Source organism: Asterias rubens, chromosome 1 (genome assembly GCF_902459465.1).
Source record: "Asterias rubens chromosome 1, eAstRub1.3, whole genome shotgun sequence".
Taxonomy (NCBI): domain Eukaryota; kingdom Metazoa; phylum Echinodermata; class Asteroidea; order Forcipulatida; family Asteriidae; genus Asterias; species Asterias rubens.
The window spans coordinates 15,097,191-15,116,835 of NC_047062.1; the positions used below are offsets into that span (position 1 = coordinate 15,097,191).

General features: G+C 39.5%; 2 protein-coding genes across 3 annotated transcripts; both read left to right on the forward strand.

Annotated features, from left to right (window-relative positions):
- Positions 1–1,041: 1,041 nt before the first annotated feature.
- Positions 1,042–10,420, forward strand: LOC117289986 (5'-AMP-activated protein kinase subunit beta-2-like). 2 transcript variants are annotated; one of them, XM_033771201.1, is made up of 9 exons: positions 1,042–1,165; positions 3,392–3,623; positions 5,611–5,768; positions 6,082–6,175; positions 6,827–6,944; positions 7,134–7,267; positions 7,769–7,837; positions 8,103–8,189; positions 9,609–10,420. In XM_033771201.1, the coding sequence occupies exons 2-8, from the start codon at positions 3,465–3,467 to the stop codon at positions 8,178–8,180; spliced, it is 810 nt and encodes a 269-aa protein (XP_033627092.1). In that variant the 5' UTR covers positions 1,042–1,165; positions 3,392–3,464; the 3' UTR covers positions 8,181–8,189; positions 9,609–10,420. The 2 variants fall into 2 exon arrangements, with proteins under 2 accessions (XP_033627092.1, XP_033627084.1); XM_033771193.1 differs by having other exon boundaries at positions 8,103–10,420.
- A 797-nt stretch (positions 10,421–11,217) lies between these two features.
- LOC117290002 (UDP-glucuronosyltransferase 2C1-like) lies at positions 11,218–18,199 on the forward strand. The gene is made up of 4 exons (XM_033771213.1): positions 11,218–12,986; positions 13,611–13,830; positions 16,588–16,807; positions 17,521–18,199. The coding sequence occupies exons 1-4, from the start codon at positions 12,066–12,068 to the stop codon at positions 17,801–17,803; spliced, it is 1,644 nt and encodes a 547-aa protein (XP_033627104.1). The 5' UTR covers positions 11,218–12,065; the 3' UTR covers positions 17,804–18,199.
- Positions 18,200–19,645: the final 1,446 nt, after the last annotated feature.

Consider the following 19,645-nt stretch of genomic DNA (forward strand, 5'->3'; position numbering starts at 1 on the left):
CACTTGTATAAATAAATATGTGAAGAGGTGATAAATGGTGAAATACCCCGCCCACGTTTTTGGAATGTGAGATTTTTTCAATCATTTTATCTAGTTTTTATTACGTGGATTAAAGTTTTATAAAACTTACCTGGAATATTCCTGAAATACAGTGGACATGATAGTTGTTACAAAGTTAAGTATTTGCATGATAACAAAAAAGAAAAAGCAAATCAAAGGACTACTTGAATTGTTGTATATTCTTTTTTACAAACTCATAGGAATCCACTCCATTTTCAGTACAAACTATTGCGCCAAATAACCAAAAAGAGTGAATGTAGCCGTACCAATGGGAATCTACTACGAAAACGTTTACAAAAACTATTTGTTAATTTGTATTTTTTTTGACAGGGGATTGTTACGTTTTTGTAATGCACATATAGGAAAGAAAGATTGTAATCATGGTAAAATGTAAACAACGTTGCATGGGGATCGGGAGAGGGCGCACTTCAATTCTACACCGACCGATGCGGAAATTTAGCCTCAATTTTGTCCAGTCCGGTTTTATGGCATGGATAGCGTGATTGATATATTTTTATAGAAAAAAACCCTTAAAAAAAACAAATACCTCGTTCCGATTTACTCTCGGTAGATTCCAATTATTTGAGAACTTTTCTGCTCCACTGAATGTCCCCTTCCCATGTTTTCTCTTGCTAAAAAGTAGGTGTGTGCACTTGTTCATTGCTGGTTTGCACCCCAGGTCAAGTTCATCATGGCTTTGGAGGGAAAACTAATTTTACTTGGTCAGTCACTAAATTTGTTATACATTCAAAACAATTATTACTTCACGTATTTATTTTTGCCATCTTGTCTTATTTCTTCTTCTCGTGGAAAAGTCAATTTAGTTTGTATTTGGAAGTTTAAACCTTATTCTGTTTTACCAAAAATTAATAGCTTCCCTATCACAAAAATGGTTTGATCGGTACAAGCGATTCGTCCATTAATATGTCAAGGGACTTCATCTAGCTGGTAGCGCTGCTATGCTGCATGCTTTGTGATCTGTGCACAACGACTGGATCTCTAGAACGAACGTAAACCACCTAAAACATAAAGGGCAAGGTCAACCGAAGCCAACATCAAAATGGAAGCGATCATGGCCATGTTCAACATTTTAAACTAATCTCAGGTAAATTTCACTATATTTGTGTATTGTTGAGTTTATAAATCAGTAAAAATGTATGAACAATGTGCCTGTGTCTGTGAGTGTGAGTGGGTGTGTGTGACCGCACAGAGCAAGGAACGTGAAAGAGTACCATGAGTACAAAATCTAGTGTAGTCGGAGGTAAAAATGTGGCACAACAAGCAAGTTGTTTTTGTAAACATCTCATCCACCTCTGACCTCTGTCCTGATCAAGGCACATACAATTTGCGTCTCCCAAGATGGTGATCAACAATTTTGGACCCACATTTCGATAGTTTCATTAAAATAACGGATTATAGTCATGATAGTAGACTACTTGGATAACTTTCCGTATGGCGCCACCACTTTTTCACTCATTTTTACAAAAAGGGATATCTCATTGAGGTAAATAAGATACTATATTATTTCATATCAAATGAAAAACTGGTGGCGCCATACAGAAACTTTTCCGACTACTTGACGGCAAAACATGATAAGTGATGGATAAACATGTCAACCAAAATCTGAAATGGCTAGCAGCAGTAGCACTCTCATCATCATTTACTCCAGTCCTAGAACTATATGAATGCATAATAATGATTACTTCTAGAAACTATAACTATAGTATAAGGCTCCCACGGGGGAGCCTTAGGATAACATTCCGTATGGCGCCACCACTTTTTCACTAATTTTTACAAAAAAGGATATCTCATTGAGGTAAATTAGATACTATATTATTTCATATCGAATGAAAAAGTGGTGGCGCCATACGGAAACTTTTCCGAGCCTTATAATATATTTTTTAGAAGTAAACAATGATGAGATTCGTTCCGGCCGCTGACGTCTCTGTTACTTTAGTGGAGACGATAGCGGAACGAACCTCATAGTTTTAGGAGTAATCATCATGCTCAATCAAATAATTACAGAATTATTTAGCTTGGAATCTTTCTTCATTTCAGCAGATATTGGAATGTTGGACGATGATCTGATCTGATCTGATTTTATCTTTTTGTTAAGGTTGTGTCAGTAAACACAATCAACAGCCAAATGATTATTAGCACTTTGCACGGATGCCAGTTGCGATAATCACAACCCTCTATCCTCACGAAAATTATGATTAATATAGCATTTCACACTGATACTTAGTGCTAGCCCCACCTGTGTGTATGGCCAACTCTCTGAATCCGTGGGCACACCATGGAGCTCCATGGCCACACGTACGTCTGGATCCATCTTGTGTGCAGCTTGTTGACCCCATTCATTTGACAAATCGCACTCCTTACAAAATTATACAAGCAATTCATCGCTTTAAACCAGAAACCAGATCACAAAGCTCTTATCTTAACAGTTCCACTTGGGTGTTTTTTTGGATGGAAATAAATTACATTTTAAAAAGATATCTGAAGAAATAACTTTCAACTTCAAAATTACTTTCCTTGGTGTGCACTATAGTGTGCACAAAGGGCAGCCATTTTGGATTGACCCCAGTCATGCATATTCAATCACGATGCAAATGGTTGACTGGGATGTGGGTGGAGCCGATACATAAAGCGACCATAAAGCGGTGCATGTTCAAAGCCTTGCTATATATACTATGGCTGAATTTTGTTTGCAAATCAACAGCCAATCACAGTGTGCGGAATGTTAGTGGTATTGTACCGACCATACTTTAAAAAATACATCCATGTAGACGACAGAACGCTCCGGGTTTTGTCCTAAGAAAAAACCTCCTTGATTGTGATATCGGAAGGTTGGAATGACGCATACACCCGCATACTTGCCCAGGTGTGTGTACCATGGTTTGAAAGACAATGTTGCAAGGCATACTAGAATTTAGAAACAAGGAAAGACTCAACAGAAATTAAAAATAGTGAGCAATAACTTTTATTTAAGGTCCAAATAATCAAAACTAAATGGCAGAACAAGGTTAGGTAAAATGTGGCAACAACGTTAGGTGAATTTTGTCATAAGAAAATTCTTTATGATTGTGGCATCGGAAGGTTGTACTCGGGAAAACTTATTATTTAAAGCAAAAAATACTACCAAAATTTAGACATGACATCTTTATTGTTCATGTTTTTACTGAAATTATGTCTTACCACTATTAAAAGCTTATCTCAATAGTAGGTATCCCAACGATTTTTAAAGATCGCTTTCTAATACACTGACGTGTAAACCTTACTGGTTTTGATGTAACCTGATCTATGCAGTTCATCATTATTTTCAACACAGGTTCAGACCCAGACAGTTCAAAGAAGTGGAATAATCAGATTGTCAAGCAACCAAGAATTGCCTTAAGAACGCCATGGGGAACACCGGCACTAAAAGGGAAGGCAAGGATGCCGGACCCTTATCTCCAACAAAGGAATCCCCAAATACCTTTGACTTTGTTCCCAGCAAGACGGGAATTCTTCAGCAGTCATCATTAGATGATAGTCTTGACTTACCGCCGGGATCATTAAATGTGAGTGTTTAGTGTATCTTAAAAAGACTGATTGGACTGTTTGAGGGATATGATTATAAATGCTTTATCCAATCAAGAGCATTGGCCCAAAGACAGTGATTTCAACTTGAATTGTTAAATGTTCAAGAAATTAAGCAACCACGTTCCCAGTGGTGTATGATCTCGCTGCACCATTCTTTCCCAGAACAACTTGCCCAATCATAACCCCTGGAAGTGGAACTGGAACTTGGAAGTATTCAAGTATATTGAATATTTTAATAAATCCCGTGGACAAATCACTCTAAGTGTACGCTCACAGTGGTAGCCCGCAAAAAGGGGCATGAACTCAAGTCATAGAGCAAGGGGTCCACTTTCATTCTTGTTAGTTCTTGTGACATTTCTAAGTGTATGCAGCCTAGGCTGACCTTGTAAATTAGTGATTCATTTTCAATTGATTGCGTCAAAACCAAAGACACGCGCGTATTAAGTAACATTAGTATTAAGCGCCCTACAAGCTCGCAAATATTAATTTAAAAGGCTGCATGCAGAGGAGAGCACTCACTTTTAGTAGCCAATCAGGATTTTGTTATTCAGTGCATCACTTCCAGGGGTTAGTGATGAGATATATTGATGGCAAGCCTGATACTTCCTGGAGGCAACAAAGGCGATTGCCTCCATGCCCCCTGGTAATTTTCTCGGTGCCCTTGCAACCCTCCTGTAGAAATTAACAACTTCCTCATAGGGTGTCCTTCACCAAGGAGAACATGCCTTGGTGCCCTTCCCCTTTTCAAAAACGAAGCATACAGGCCTGATGCGCTGCACTGCCCATGGTGGCGAGTCTGGTGATAAAGTTACTTTGTTGCACCCAAATTGATGATTGTCGCAGCTGCAGATTACATCCAACTATGGCGTAGACCTTCACAGTCAATGACTGTGGATTATTGTAATTACAACAATCAGCATTCTCAATCTAGTATCCCTCAAGTTTACCGTTCTATTGAAGTATGAGTTTGTTTATATTTGTTTATGATGTAAAGATTAGGCCAAATAAAATAAAATACCAGTTGATCGTCCCTGCCCGCATCCTTTTTTGGGCCGCATCCTTTTATTTTACTATTTCTTTTTTTTCAATTTTTGTGGGGAACAAAACGGGGAAAAAAACCTGTGATGTTCTCAAACATGTGTAACCGTCTGTTTCATACAAATCCGACCCTGTTAATACATATACAGTAATAGTGTTAACACAGGTCCTCATGCAACAAATAGGTATAAAATAAGTTTGCAATGGGTTCAAACTGAAGAATTGGTGGCATGTTTGATTTGAAATACTAAGAGGCCATCTTGAAAAAAAAATAGTAAATAGTAAATAGTAAAATCCGGACGATCAACTGGTATTTTGTTTTATTTGGCCTTAGGGGTTATCTTTGCACCAAGGCCCTTTAAAGGCACTGGACACATTTGGTGATTTTCAAAGACCAGTATCTCACTTGGTGTATCCAAACATTTATTAAATAACAAACCTGTGAAAATTTGGGCTCAATTGGCGATCGAATTTGCAAGAGAATAATGAAATAAAAAGCACCCTTGTTGCATTACTTTGTGTGCTTTCAGATACATCATAAAAGGCTTCAGCTGAAGTCTTTTAATTTGAGTGATAAATTACCTCTTTCTCTGTTACTTCAGAGGAAGCCGTTTCTTACAATGTGTTAAACTATCAACAGCTCTCCATTGCTCGTTACCAAGTATTTTTATGGTAACAATTATTTTGAGTACCAATAGTGTCCAGTGAGTTTAAATGTTCCCTATCATGATTATTTGCATTAGCCAATCTGTTGGCCTTTGTATATATGCTAAGTTTGGTCATGTGGGGGTTAAGGATCAATATCTGTCCCTGACAAGCACAAATTATGAAACCCTTTGGATTGATATTTTGTTTCTCTTTGCCACAAGAAACAGACACTTTTTGTAAATCTCCGTCATGGACTATTTTGAATGGTTGTCTTCACAGGAAATGTTGAACCGAAAGTCGGAGGTGCCTATGATGGAGCAGTCCCAGATGAGCAATAAACATTTACCGGTGGTGTTCAAGTGGGAAGGTGGAGGAAAGAATGTCTTCATCTCAGGGTCTTTTAATCATTGGAGTAAAAAAATACCTCTGAATAAAAGGTAAGTTGGACCCAGAGTTACATGTATGTCTCGCCCTTAACACTAGCGCGGGGTACATTGTCTAGTAAAAATTGCTAAGGGCTAGTAAACACCACCTCCCAACTTGCAATGTGGGGTACTAAAAACTGTTCACATTTCTTCCATTCAGTTGTGAATAATACATTTTTTAAATTGTGTCAATTTATTTTAGAGTGTTTGAGTGTAACTTTTTTTAAGTAGCAGATCACCTCTATGGTCTTACAGATGTGTATTATTACGTGATCTATAATTCATGTGTTGTATTGTTTTTGTTTGTTTGTTTGTTTGAGTGCAGCCATGGAGATTTTACTACCATAATAGACCTACCAGAGGGTGAACATCAATATAAGTACTTTGTAGATGGCCAATGGCAACACAATACCAAACAGGTAAGAAAACATCAATTTACATTCAAGGAAACTTTTTTCTCTCCCAGCGAGAAATTTGTAGTACAGTGTGAACAACTTTTTAAAGGTTTACCTGATTAATTGATCAGATTTAAATTTAAAAATATTAAAATAACAGTAGAACTTAACAGAGTTTGTAGCTAGAAGTGTGTTATGCCTCCCTGGTGGAAAGTATTATTATATTTTAGTCTTTGAATATCTTGTATTTTAAAATTGTACTTAAATAAATATTTTTAAATTTCGTAATGTTTTTCTGTAATTTTAAAAATAGTATATATTTTCTTATGCCCTGTAATTTTAAACGCAATTCAGCCTCTGGCTGTCAAGTTTGATTGTTTTTAATAAACTAATAATATTAATAATAATTTAAAACTTTCTTCAGGCCACTCAACTCTAATCAGGGCCACTCAAAACTCTATTAGCCAAGCTAGCTGTCATTCATAAATACCTGAGACAGTTTATCCATTCTGATTGGTTCAGAGGAAATCATGTGGCCATTCAAACATGTGATATAAACACGTTGAGAAGTGTTTGAATATGTGCTTAATTATGAATAAAGTCAGGAGGGGGGGGGGGACACATCTCAAATTTTGTTTGACCTGACAGTAATTTCAAATCGTTTCTCTTCCGCAGCCAACTAGAGCCAATGAGTTTGGCGCAATGAATAATGTGGTCAAGGTGCAAGATACAGACTTTGAGGTGTTTGAAGCGCTAGACATTGACTCCTCAACAAGTGCTACAAAACACAGAAGTGAGTATTGACCCGTTGTAGACGCAGAACGCACCTCTGCACAATGCGCATCCACCATTTAATACAATCTTCAACAAAAAATTTCCATGGCGCTAACCACAAACCCTCCACTGATTGTATTTTCACCTTGTAAAACCTCAAATTAACCTTAAAATGTAAAAGTAATAAGTGTAGTTTTGTTTTGTCTAGATTTGTCTGGCTCCCCACCTGGTACATACGGTCAGGAGATACCAACCAGAGAGATGCAAAGCAGTGTTGGAGGCCCGCCCATCCTTCCTCCTCATTTACTTAACGTATTACTCAATAAAGACGTTGGTGCTCAGGTACGAATAATGTTATTATTCATATTTTATATTTTGGGGGTTTTACCCATATACACCAATGTGTGTTAGCACTGCATACTCAGAACTTTCCCGAGTCCTGTGAAAAATTCACAGGCATATTACTTAGGTGGGATTCAAACCCGCAACATTTGCAATTCTAGTGCCCAGTGTCTTACCAAAGAGACCACAGAGATTGCTTGTGTGGATTTAGTTAGAAATTAGAAACCTTTAGATATTGGAAACTGCATACCGACCAAAGGACCTACTGTATAAATGCAAATAAGTAGTTAGTGGCCGGATATTTCGACCCTAGCAGAGTCTTTCTTGAAGGTTAAATGAGTAAGCCTTTAAGAAAGACTCTGCCTTTTTTGTTGCATTTGTGGATTTAAGCAAACAGTTTCAGCCAAATCAGAGAAAAAAATTGCTCAATCTTTGTTGAAACAAGTTTTGCTCTTTTTTTTAAAACATGTGATGTTATTTGTTTGACTTTTTCTTTTGCAGTACGAGCCGACACTTCTACCTGAACCTAATCATGTCATGTTAAATCACCTGTATGCGTTGTCAATAAAGGTAAATTCAAAGTTATATTATAAATCCTGTAAGCACAGAATATGTTTGCCGAGCAGAAACAGGTCACAGTAAGTTTGCCTGTTGTGGCTGGTGCCCCACTAAGTTTTTGCTTAGCAAAGGAATTTGTCAAACAGTATTTTCAGCTTAACAGCTTTATGAAATTTGACCCTGTTTCTAAGCACTGTGAGCATAAGCAGAAAACTAAGCAAGATATTGATCCCTGCTTTTCATGTTTCTCCTCCTCTATTTTGTTGGATTTCTCCAGGATGGTGTTATGGTGCTTAGTGCAACTCATCGTTACCGGAAAAAATACGTCACCACCCTTCTCTACAAGCCTATATAAAAAGCTAAAGTATGTTTGCTTTATGTATATATATAAATAAAATAGGTCAAATCAACATAGCATTGTTAACAGAGACTATAGAATGGTGGTTATTTTCAAAGTGATCACACAGTTTTTTTAATGGTGCTTTCAGTGACGTCAAATAATTTTTATTGTTTGAAATCCCCTTAAATCCTTTTGAGGAAGATGTATGTAGGATTTTGTAGGATGTGGGACAGTAGATCTAAATGACAATTGCTTAAATACCTAAGCCTCGCATCTTGATTAAGTTCTTGTATTTTGGTGTTGAATGACTGCAGAGTTGAGTATCTTTTGGCAAAGAGGGAATAAGTTGTTTTACTTAACCTTTGATGAAAAGTGTCATAGTTTCATTCAGGATATTCGGCCGGCTTGGCCATTTTCAAGAAAACAAACAATCTGAAGTTTATAGCAAGTGCTTTACTTGCTGTTTGAATGTAAAATTTAACCCTTAATATCGTGAAGAGTGACGTCATGTAGTTTCATCTGGAATAAGAAGTCTATATCAAATGCAGGCAGGCAGTTGTACAAACAATTGAGAGAGAGATTACAAAACCTTTCAGTCTGAGAATGTTCTTCCAAATTCCAAAACTTATTGGCCACTTGGTAAAAAAAAACAGTAAAAGAAAAGAGCCCTGCCTGCAGTGTTCTGTGTGCGTAACAATCCATATTGGAAATAGACATTCCGTGATCTGCTAGACTAGTTTATCAAGAACTGTTGCGCGTTAGGTTCGGAAACGTTTTGAAAATGTCAACAGCAATGACCATTTGAATAATGACTACTTTTCTTGAATTCATCTGCCTGAAATCGTCTTTGTGTCGCATTTGTTTTGTGACAGTTACAGAAATTGCAGTTTTCATGTGTTATCAAATTGAAGCACTGATTTTCCATCAAGTGACAAGATAGATTGATGAAATTATAAATAGTGTATATATATTTCGCTCTATAAAAGAATTGTTGTTTTGGGTTTTAGGTGGTTTGAGATAAGGTATTTGTACACAATTGAATCCTGATTTACTGCAGATGATAAAAAAAAAAGCAATATTTATAGGTCGGCTAAATCTTGTCGGAATACTCTGGTGACCATTATATTCTGCAATTATACTTAAATCATTTTTAGGTGTTAAGGGTAAATAAATCAATTTCTAGTTTTACTCATGATTCTACTTGGATCTATCATGTTGTGCACTTAATCTAATATTTCCTTTTTTTCATTTTGTAAGCGGGGATGAAATATTCTCACTTGATGTTCTCTGGTCTGGGTTACAACTTATTTCCAGGAAACCATAACTTCCAAAATCTGTCTACATTATTTTGAAAGGGTGTGCATTCGAGACAGCTTTTCGGATATGCATTCGTGCACATATAGTCTTGGAGCAAGACGCTTTTTCTTTTCCTTTTACACACAGCGGCCAACTCACCAACAGCGCCCGCATCGCCCGTTCAAGACTAGCGTGTAGTATCAGAAAACAACCGGATAAACAGCTCCAGCTGGTTATTATCAACCGTTTAAACACCCCCACGTGACGCGCTCCCCACAAATAGGAATAGCGAAACTGTCCGAGGTATTTATGAATAGTTGTTTATCAAATCGTTTATGTGGGTCACATGCATTGCCAATGTTTGCCATAGTTTGCAGATGTGCCAACTCGTTTATCCGTACAAAATTAATAACCATTTTTAGTTGTTTCTTTGCTGAAATACTTTTCCGTTATATGCAAATTTCAAAGGCAATGTGTTTGAGTGATTGTTCAGTTTTGTTGTCAAGTACCTTCGTGTAATAAAACAGTGGTTTAAACTGCAAGTATACACAGTCGAACTTTGTTATAAACAAGATTGTTTGGACTGACCAAATTACCTCTATATATTGTAACAAGAGGACAGCAAAACAAAGATACAGCAGAAAATTAGATTTGGGACTTCAGAATCTATTCTTTATATGAAAGCAGAATATTGCTTTTTATAAACGAGGGTTTACTGTCAACAATGTAGCATAGTGCCCTATTCCCAGTCACTCTAAATAAAATGTGTTGTCCTTAAGTGACTTGAAGTGGTTTAACTCTTGTGATACAGTGTAGTTCATTGTTAGCTTCCTACCCATTCTAAGTCTCTGTTTGATTTTTGCACTCTATAATATATTCATATTTGAACAGATCATGTTTTAATATGTTGTCCAGAGCCAACATTTTAAGTGAATAAATCTTGCAGTTGGTGTGACATATGGAGGGTTTCCTATATACACTGCCTCCATTTAACATTGGTGAGAGAGTCAACTTGAGTTTGAATCATGTGCTCAGTTCAAACCTTTTGGTTTTCGAGAATAATGTCAAAGGTAATTTTTATGCAGAAGACAATAGGTCACTATAGCAACACTTTCCTGCAGCATTCGCTTGCAGCTTGTAAAAAACAAAATGGAATTTTTTTGAGTGGATTTGTGACCGTGGATTAAAGCCATTGGACACTTTAGGTACAGAAAAAACAATTTCACAGATTTACAAATAACTTACAGGGTTTACAGAAGGTAATGGTGAAAGACTTCTCTTGAAATATTATTCCATGAAATGCTTTACCTTTTGAGAAAACATTAAAACAATATCAATTCTCGATATCGAGAATTACGGATTTATTTTAAACACATGTCATGACACGGCGTAACGTGCGGAAACAAGGGTGGGTTTTCCGTTTTTTTTGTCCCGACTCCGATGACCGACTGAGCCTAAATTTTCACAGGTTTGTTATTTTATGTAGAAGTTGTGATACACGAAGTGTGAGCCTTGGACAATTCTGTTTACCGAAAGTGTCCAATGGCTTTAATGATCAAAGATTGGCTGGTACCAAAGCTATTCAAGCTTGAGGTTCTGAAAAGGCTTGCCTTTGAAAACTGGGCGGGGTCAGCATTGGGTTTCCCTCCCTCCAAGTATCATCAGTGGGTGCGTTCGTTTAGCTTCCCTGGGTCGACCTCGACGTGTGGCGTTTTTTTTCCCAGGACGAATGTGTGCAGTTAATTACCCACGTGCGTCCTGGGAAAAAAAACCGCCACGCACCGGGGTAGACCCAGGGGAGCTAAACGAACGCACCCAATGTAAGATTGATAATATCATCTCGAATCTGCTGGTACTAACATAAACGTTTAGTAAATGGCGTTATGTAAATATAGGCCTATACACTGATATTTATACAAACATTCACGAAGTTCGTTGGGTGAGTGATGATTAATTTCGAGGTGTCATTTCTGCTGGTTGGAGTGATTGTACAATTGATGGTGTAACTTGTCGAAAAGTTTCCCCAAATCTGAATGACCATGCTTTATTTGGTCTTTTCAATTCCACATGCAACTGTCTCGTATTGATGACAAAATAATCGTTGTTTTGTCTTTCTTGAACAGTGTATTTTTCATGACGAGTCGTTCAGTCTTTGAAAAAGATATGTACAGAGTTAGTTCATGTTGTACAATTTGCAGATTGTTGCCCATTTTAAATAGTTTTCCGTTTTGCTTGAGTGGATGTGAATCATACGGGTATCTGTTTGATGTCAGTTCACATTTGTTCATGTCATGTTATAGAAAATAAACCCAAGTCAGATATATCATGATCTGGAGCAATAAACTAGATACATGTATAGCAACTTCCTGAAGCAGTCAGACATGCTGGTACGTGATACCATGGAGCGATGTTCCTTTTATAGCTCCATGGTGATACCACGGTAGAAATGTGTGGATACTGGTAGTATAGTGGTTCGTGTTAAATATTCATCACCCCATTCACACGGCGAGTGGGTTTAATGCCGATGTTTCCTAGGCGTAACGCGACATCTCATTTCAAAAGGTTGCTCACTGCATCGGCTGAGATTATCTGAGCAAAGTCAATATGGCTACTCTCTCGTCTTTGTCGAGCAAAATGGCTCTCTTTGCCATAGCGATGTTTTGTTTTCCCTATTCTACGGAGGCATCTAATATTTTGTTCATTTCTGGAGTGGGCGGCCCGGGCAGTCATTTCTACACGGGCTCGATCATTGCCGAGACGCTGGTCAAACGGGGCCATAGTGTGACTTTCCTAATCAGTGATGTATTCGGCCACCGGACAAACAGCAGCTTAGCCGACATCTTCACGTTCGAGACGTTTTCTTCAACGGTTTCCATAAGTGATATGCAGAAAAGTTTGGCGGCGTACGGATCGTCGAGTGTAAAAGGCGAGCTGACCGGCACGTGGGGCTGGTTGAAATTATGGCTGTTAAACACGGCAGTCACGGCTGGCGCCAAAGCATTGAGTGTTAATTCATACTTCGCAGGTGAATGCAATGCCACCCTATCCGATGATGCCTTGATGGGTAGACTGCGAAATGCCCACTTCGACATCATTGTAGGGGACGTCGTGTACCCATGTTACATACTCATAGCCCAGAAACTGAATTTGAGATACGTAAATGTCATGAATGGGATAATCATGCCGATGGCGCACGGAAGACTTGCGGGCTTACCAAGCAATCCTGCGTTCATACCCGAAATAGCCACGCAGTACACGGATAAAATGAACATTTACGAACGATTCGTAAATGTCATTGCGTATGGAGTAAGTTCCCTGCTGTATGACCACACCATCTTGGCACCGTTTGAGAGTCTGAAGAGGTTGCATGGGATCCGACCTGAGACGAGTGTTTTCAGATCGTTTGGACTGGCTGAGATCTGGTTGATGAACTCGGACTTCTCGGTTGATTTCCCAAGATCTCTAACACCGAATGTTATACTTGTCGGCGGGCTCACGACGTCACCAGGGGAACCTTTAGATCCGGTAGGTAAAATCAAATGTAATGTATTGTTCAGAAACTTAATCCATAGTCTAATGAAATGAGCTTTATGATGCAATGGACACTATTGATAATTACATTTTTTAGCACACAAATTTACTTTGTAACAAGCAATGAAGAGCTGTTGATAGTATAAAACATTGTGAGAAAAGGCTCCCTCTGAGTTTTTGAGAAAAAATCTTACTTCTTACTCAAATATTAGACTTCAGGCCTGAGGCCTTTTATCAGGCATCTGAAAGTACACACATTTTTGCAACAAAGGTGTTTTTCTTTCAATATTGTCTTGCAACTTTGATGACTGTTGAGTCCAAACATTTTTCACAGATTTGTTATTTTATGCGTATGTTGGGATACACCAAGTGAGAGTCTGATCTTTGACATTTACCAAATGGTGCCCATTTGTGCCTTTAAATCTGCATTCAAAGCAATACAAATAGTTTAAAAGCTTGGCAGACAAAAGTATACTGTCGCTATCCCAGGAAACTTTTCTGTACACAAAATGTTTCCTTTTCAAAACCTATAGTTTCAGCGGAACATCTTAAAGGTGTCCTTGATCCACTGGATAGTTAACCCTGGCTTCTTTTCCTTTGGTTAACATTAACAAACAGGAGCTTGAAGACTTCATGAATGGATCCGGTGAGCATGGTGTTGTGGTTTTCACAGTTAGCTCATACTTCAGCGCCATAAACGCCACCAAGTGTGCATCACTGGCCGCTACCTTTGCGCGTTTACCCCAGAGGGTGGTGTGGAAGTTCGAGGGAGAACCACCAGCTAATGTGGCCAACAACACCAAGCTGGTTAAATGGCTACCGCAAAACGACTTACTGGGTGAGTCGGGGTGGGGTGGAGGTGGGGGAAGGGGATCTTTCCGTATCTTATTAATAATGGTTGATGCAGGTTAACATGTGAATTGAAATTTCAAACAGGAAAGTTGTCACTCAGTTTATTTTTGATTAAAACCCTCAACTCTTATCCTGTTACTTGAACCTGAATTTGAATCCAAGCCCTAACATAAACTTTAACTCTACATATCCTCATTGTACTCTATGGTTGGCCCATGGAGGAACACTCGGCTCTATGGTTGGCCTACCGTCACTTAGCTATAAAAAGTATAATGTAGGTCTACCTTCAATAGGCTTTGTGGTTGGCCTACCCTCGATCACTGGGCTAACCATTGGCCCTACCCTCATTGGGTTCTATGGTAGACCCTCACTAGGCTCTACGTTTGGCCTACCCTCACTGGGAGGTATGGTGTAGGTCTATCACACGGCTCTATGGTAGGCCCTATCACTGATGGGCTCTGTAGGTTTACCCTCATTAGGCTCTATGGTTGGTCTACCCTCATTGGGTACTGTGGTTTGCCTACCCTCACTGGGAGGTATGGTGTAGGTCTATCACACGGCTCTATGGTAGGCCCTATCACTGATGGGCTTTGTAGGTTTACCCTCACTAGGCTCTATGGTTAGCCTACCCTCATTGGGTCCTATGGTAGACCCTCACTAGGCTCTATGGTTAGCCTACCCTCATTGGGTTCTATGGTAGACCCTCGCTAGGCTCTATGGTTAGCCTACCCTCATTGGGCTCTATGGTAGACCCTCACTAGGCTCTATGTTTGGCCTACCCCTCACTGGGAGGTATGGTGTAGGTCTATCACACGGCTCTATGGTAGGCCCTATCACTGATGGGCTCTGTAGGTTTACCCTCACTAGGCTCTATGGTTGGCCTACCCTCATTGGGTCCTATGGTAGACCCTCACTAGGCTCTATGGTTAGCCTACCCTCATTGGGTGTTATGGTGTAGGTCTATCACACGGCTCTATGGTTGGCCCTCTCACTGATGGGCTCTGTAGGTTTACCCTCACTAGGCTCTATGGTTGGCCTACCCTCATTGGGTTCTATGGTAGGCATACCCTCACTAGGCTCTACGTTTGGCCTACCCTCACTGGGTGTTATGGTGTAGGTCTATCACACGGCTCTATGGTTGGCCCTGTCACTGATGGGCTCTGTAGGTTTACCCTCACTAGGCTCTATGATTGGCCTACCCTCATTGGGCTCTATTGTAGGTCTACCCTCACTAGGCTCTACGTTTGGCCTAACCTCACTGGGTGTTATGGTGTAGGTCTATCACACGTCTCTATGGTTGGCCCTCTCACTGATGGGCTCTGTAGGTTTACCCTCACTAGGCTCTATGGTTGGCCTACCCTCATTGGGCTCTATGGTTGGCCTACCCTCATTGGGCTCTATGGTAGGTCTACCCTCACTAGGCTCTACGTTTGGCCTAACCTCACTGGGTGTTATGGTGTAGGTCTATCACACGGCTCTATGGTAGGCCCTCTCATTGATGGGCTCTGTAGGTTTACCCTCACTAGGCTCTATGGTTGGCCTACCCTCATTGGGCTCTATGGTAGGTCTACCCTCACTAGGCTCTACGTTTGGCCTACCCTCACTGGGTGTTATGGTGTAGGTCTATCACACGTCTCTATGGTTGGCCCTCTCACTGATGGGCTCTGTAGGTTTACCCTCACTAGGCTCTATGGTTGGCCTACCCTCATTGGGTTCTATGGTAGGTCTACCCTCATTGGGATCTGGTTAGCTTACCCTCACTAGGCTCTATGGTAGGCCCTATCACTGATGGGCTCTGTAGGTTTACCCTCACTAGGCTCTATGATTGGCCTACCCTCATTGGGTTCTGTGGTTTGCCTACCCTCACTGGGATCTGGTTAGCTTACCCTCACTAGGCTCTATGGTAGGCCCTCTCACTGATGGGCTCTGTATGTTTACCCTCACTAGTCTCTCCGGTTGGCCTACCCTCATTGGGTTCTGTGGTTTGCCTACCCACACTGGGATCTGGTTAGCTAACCCTCACTAGGCTCTATGGTAGGCCTACCCTCCCTGATGGGCTCTATGGTATGTTTACCCTCAAATGGCTCTATGGTTGGCCTACCATAACTAGGCTCTACGGTAGGCCTACCCTCACTGGGCTCATAGTTGGTCTACCCTCATTTGGCTCTGGTTAGCCTACCCTCACCAGGCTATATGGTAGGTCTACCCTATAGGCTCTGTGTTGGCCTATGCTCACTTGGCTCACTGTTGGCCAACCCTTGATTGGTTCTATGGTAGGCATACCCTTAATAGGCTCTATGGTTGGACTACTCCCACTGGGCTCTGGTACCCTCACAAGGTCTACCCTAAATAGTCTCTATGTTTGGTCTACAGTATCTGGGCTCTCTGTTTGGACTACTCTCACTTGGAGGCAATATTGGTGTATCTCTGGGCTGATGTGCGCATGAGAATTTCCACACGAGTCCCACAGCCTTTCTCAACAAATTTAGAAAAACCCTTAAAAATATGTCAAATTCCCATGCATAATTTAACCTTCAGAGAGGATTTATGAACGGCAGAAACTGATCTCGTTCAGTTTTCTTGAAATTTGTTTGGCACATAAATTGCTGCTTAGGCTATTTCCCGTACAACTTGCATTCCTTCAAGGCACAAAGTTTCTGTAGTAAGTTTTTTATGCCTACCAGTACATTTTGAAAAAATATGTTGAATTCAATTTGAATCCTGTTTTTTCACTCCGCTGCAGCTCATCCCAAAACTAGGGCACTGATCACCCATGCTGGGCTGAATGGTGTCTTTGAGGCCATCTACCATGGCGTGCCGATCGTCGCTCTGCCGATGGTTGGGGATCAATTTGACATACTGGTGAGGATCGAGGCGAGGAAGTTGGGGAAAGGGGTTGACATAACTACCATCACAGAGGATATCTTTCATGAGGCCATTGTTGAGGTGTTGGAGGATAAACGGTGAGCGATTGCACTATGATTCCAACGTTTATTCTGATGTTTTGTTTTTGTATCAATGTGTGATGATAGTATACACATATTGACTGGCAATGGGGTAACTAGTGTACGTCTATTTTACCGAGGGACTTTGAGCGACCAGAAGAGGGACTTTATTCCCCCGAGGCCGAAGGCTAAGGGGAAAAGGTCCCTCTTCTGGACACTCACAGGCCCGAGGGGGAAAAGACATCACTTGTTACCAAATTATGCCAGTCAATATGTGTTTTTATAACACACCTCTGTCTTGAATGTGAAATAAGAAAAGAAATTTAGAAAAGAAAGTAAGTTTTTTAGTTGGTGTTCATGGTTCGCGTCAAGAGGCACTATTGTAACCAGGCACCATTTTCAAAGACTAGTGCCCAGCGGGCATTATTCCTGCAAAACATATGCGCGCGCAGTCACTAGACTATCATTAGTTCACCCCACGTGACTGCGTTTCAGCCGACCAGAATACAGAACAAGCAAGAGTTGTGTTATAATCATTGTTATGGCCCTTGTGCGTCATTGCCATCATGGTGCCAACTTAACCCCAAGGAGCACAATGTGATATAACATTAAAACAAAACATAAAGAGAGACTAGAGCTTGGCAATAGAATAACTATATTTCAAACACAATGATGACATATCCTTTGATTGTTTACTAATTCTGGAATACTGTGCCTCATCTTTCATGCAGGTATAAAGCAAACGCTGAGAAGTGGTCACGCATCTTCAAAGACCAACCATCAACCCCGAGAGACAGAGCTGCTGATTGGGTAGAGGTCAGCATCAAATATGGCGGTGCCCATCTCAGACCCAAATCACTGGATTTGAACTTTTTCCAGCTGAATTCCATTGATGTCATTGCTTTCCTTTGTAGTGCTTTGTTGGTATTGGTTTGCGTGGTATTTTTTGTCATGAGGGCGATGTGTCGTTTTATGTGCTGTAGAAATAAAACTGGAAAACTAAAGAGTGAGTAGACTGCACGCTCTCAGACGTCTCAACTTGAAAAAGAATGTCATTCAGTTAGTGCAACTATTTACTTTTTACTTGAGACCCAACCGGCTCATTTCCCAACCGGCTCTTTTCAGAGCCAGCACTCCCTCAAAAGAGATTCAATACAAAAGTCATGGATGTACCCGCAAGTTAACTATTATGTACAGTTTATTCTTGTTTACATTTGTAGAAAGATAGTCTTTAAGCAAATAAAGGGTTGTTTTGTTTAGCTTCAATGTTGAAGCTCTGGATTAAAGCTGCTGGACCTTGTGTTGTTTTTGTTGTTGTTTTTTTTGCCCAAGTTAGGCACAAACTGCTGGACCATGTGATGACCTTGTGATTTTTTCAATTTTTTGACCCAAATTTGATAATTTTTTGGCCTGAATTGGATAAAACTGCTGGACTTACCCCTTGTGATTTTTGCAATTTTTTGCCTGAATTGGATAAAACTGCTGGACTTACCCCTTGTGATTTTTGCAATTTTTTGCCTGAATTGGATAAAACTGCTGGACTTACCCCTTGTGATTTTTGCAATTTTTGGCCCAAATTGGTTAAAACTGCTGGACTTACCCCGTTGTGATTTTTGGCCCGAATTCGATAAATTAGCTGGACTTGCCCCTTGTGATTTTTGCAATTTTTGGCCCGAATTGGATAATACAGCTGGACTTACCTCTTGTGATTTTTTTAATTTTGGCCCAAATTGGATAAAACTGCTGCTTAAGTTAAGTTAACTATTATGTACAGTTTATTCTTGTTTACATTTGTAGAAAGATAGTCTTTAAGCAAATAAAGGGTTGTTTTGTTTAGCTTCAATGTTGAAGCTCTGGATTAAAGCTGCTGGACCTTGTGTTGTTTTTGTTGTTGTTTTTTTTGCCCAAGTTAGGCACAAACTGCTGGACCATGTGATGACCTTGTAATTTTTTCAATTTTTTGACCCAAATTTGATAATTTTTTGGCCTGAATTGGATAAAACTGCTGGACTTACCCCTTGTGATTTTTGCAATTTTTTGCCTGAATTGGATAAAACTGCTGGACTTACCCCGTTGTGATTTTTGGCCCGAATTCGATAAATTAGCTGGACTTGCCCCTTGTGATTTTTGCAATTTTTGGCCCGAATTGGATAAAACTGCTGCTTGTGATTTTGGCCCAAATAGAGTAATTTTTTTTCCAATTTTATAAAACCGTTTTAATATTAACCAGAACTTGCAAAATGTTCAGAATATTCATCCTGAATTTAATAATTAAAAAGCAGCATGACAATTTACTGTCAAAATACTGCGATTACAAAATAAAGTTCAAAATATAAAACACAGTAAGCTTTGGGTTGGCACCTTGACGAAACAAAGTAAAAACAAAAACACTTCTTTAGAAATAACAAAAATATACAAAGATCAGCATAAATACAAACATACCATTGTCTTCCATTTTAAATTGACATTTTAGGTGCTGTGTGCAAAATATAAGCGTTATCCATCTGCTTCTCCACATTTTAAAACAATATTATTTGACATGATCATCTGAAATAAACATTTGGATTATAAAAAAGAATTATAAATGATTTGTTTAATAATTGCATAATTAGTTCAAATACAAAATATATACATGTATGTGTACCAGTTGCATCAATTAAAACTATTTACACGTGCTACTATTCAATAAATATTCATTTTTGTACAAAAATTCTTTCAAAATTGCATCTTCTACTTCTTAATTACAGGGGGACTATAAAGTGAGTCGTCATTGAAATATAAGGGTACCCTGACAAATTCTGTTTGTGATTTACAATTTCTGCATAATGTACGTTATTTCTATTGGTTGTTCTACTG

Coding starts and splice junctions, on each gene's coding strand:
- LOC117289986 (XM_033771193.1), top strand. CDS start 3,465: ATGGGGAACACCGGCACTAAAAGGGAAGGCAAGGATGCCGGACCCTTA. Junction 5,769..6,081: donor AAAATACCTCTGAATAAAAG/GTAAGTTGGACC, acceptor GTTTGAGTGCAG/CCATGGAGATTTTACTACCA. Junction 7,268..7,768: donor ATAAAGACGTTGGTGCTCAG/GTACGAATAATG, acceptor TTTCTTTTGCAG/TACGAGCCGACACTTCTACC.
- LOC117290002 (XM_033771213.1), top strand. CDS start 12,066: ATGGCTACTCTCTCGTCTTTGTCGAGCAAAATGGCTCTCTTTGCCATA. Junction 12,987..13,610: donor CAGGGGAACCTTTAGATCCG/GTAGGTAAAATC, acceptor ATTAACAAACAG/GAGCTTGAAGACTTCATGAA. Junction 13,831..16,587: donor ACCGCAAAACGACTTACTGG/GTGAGTCGGGGT, acceptor ACTCCGCTGCAG/CTCATCCCAAAACTAGGGCA.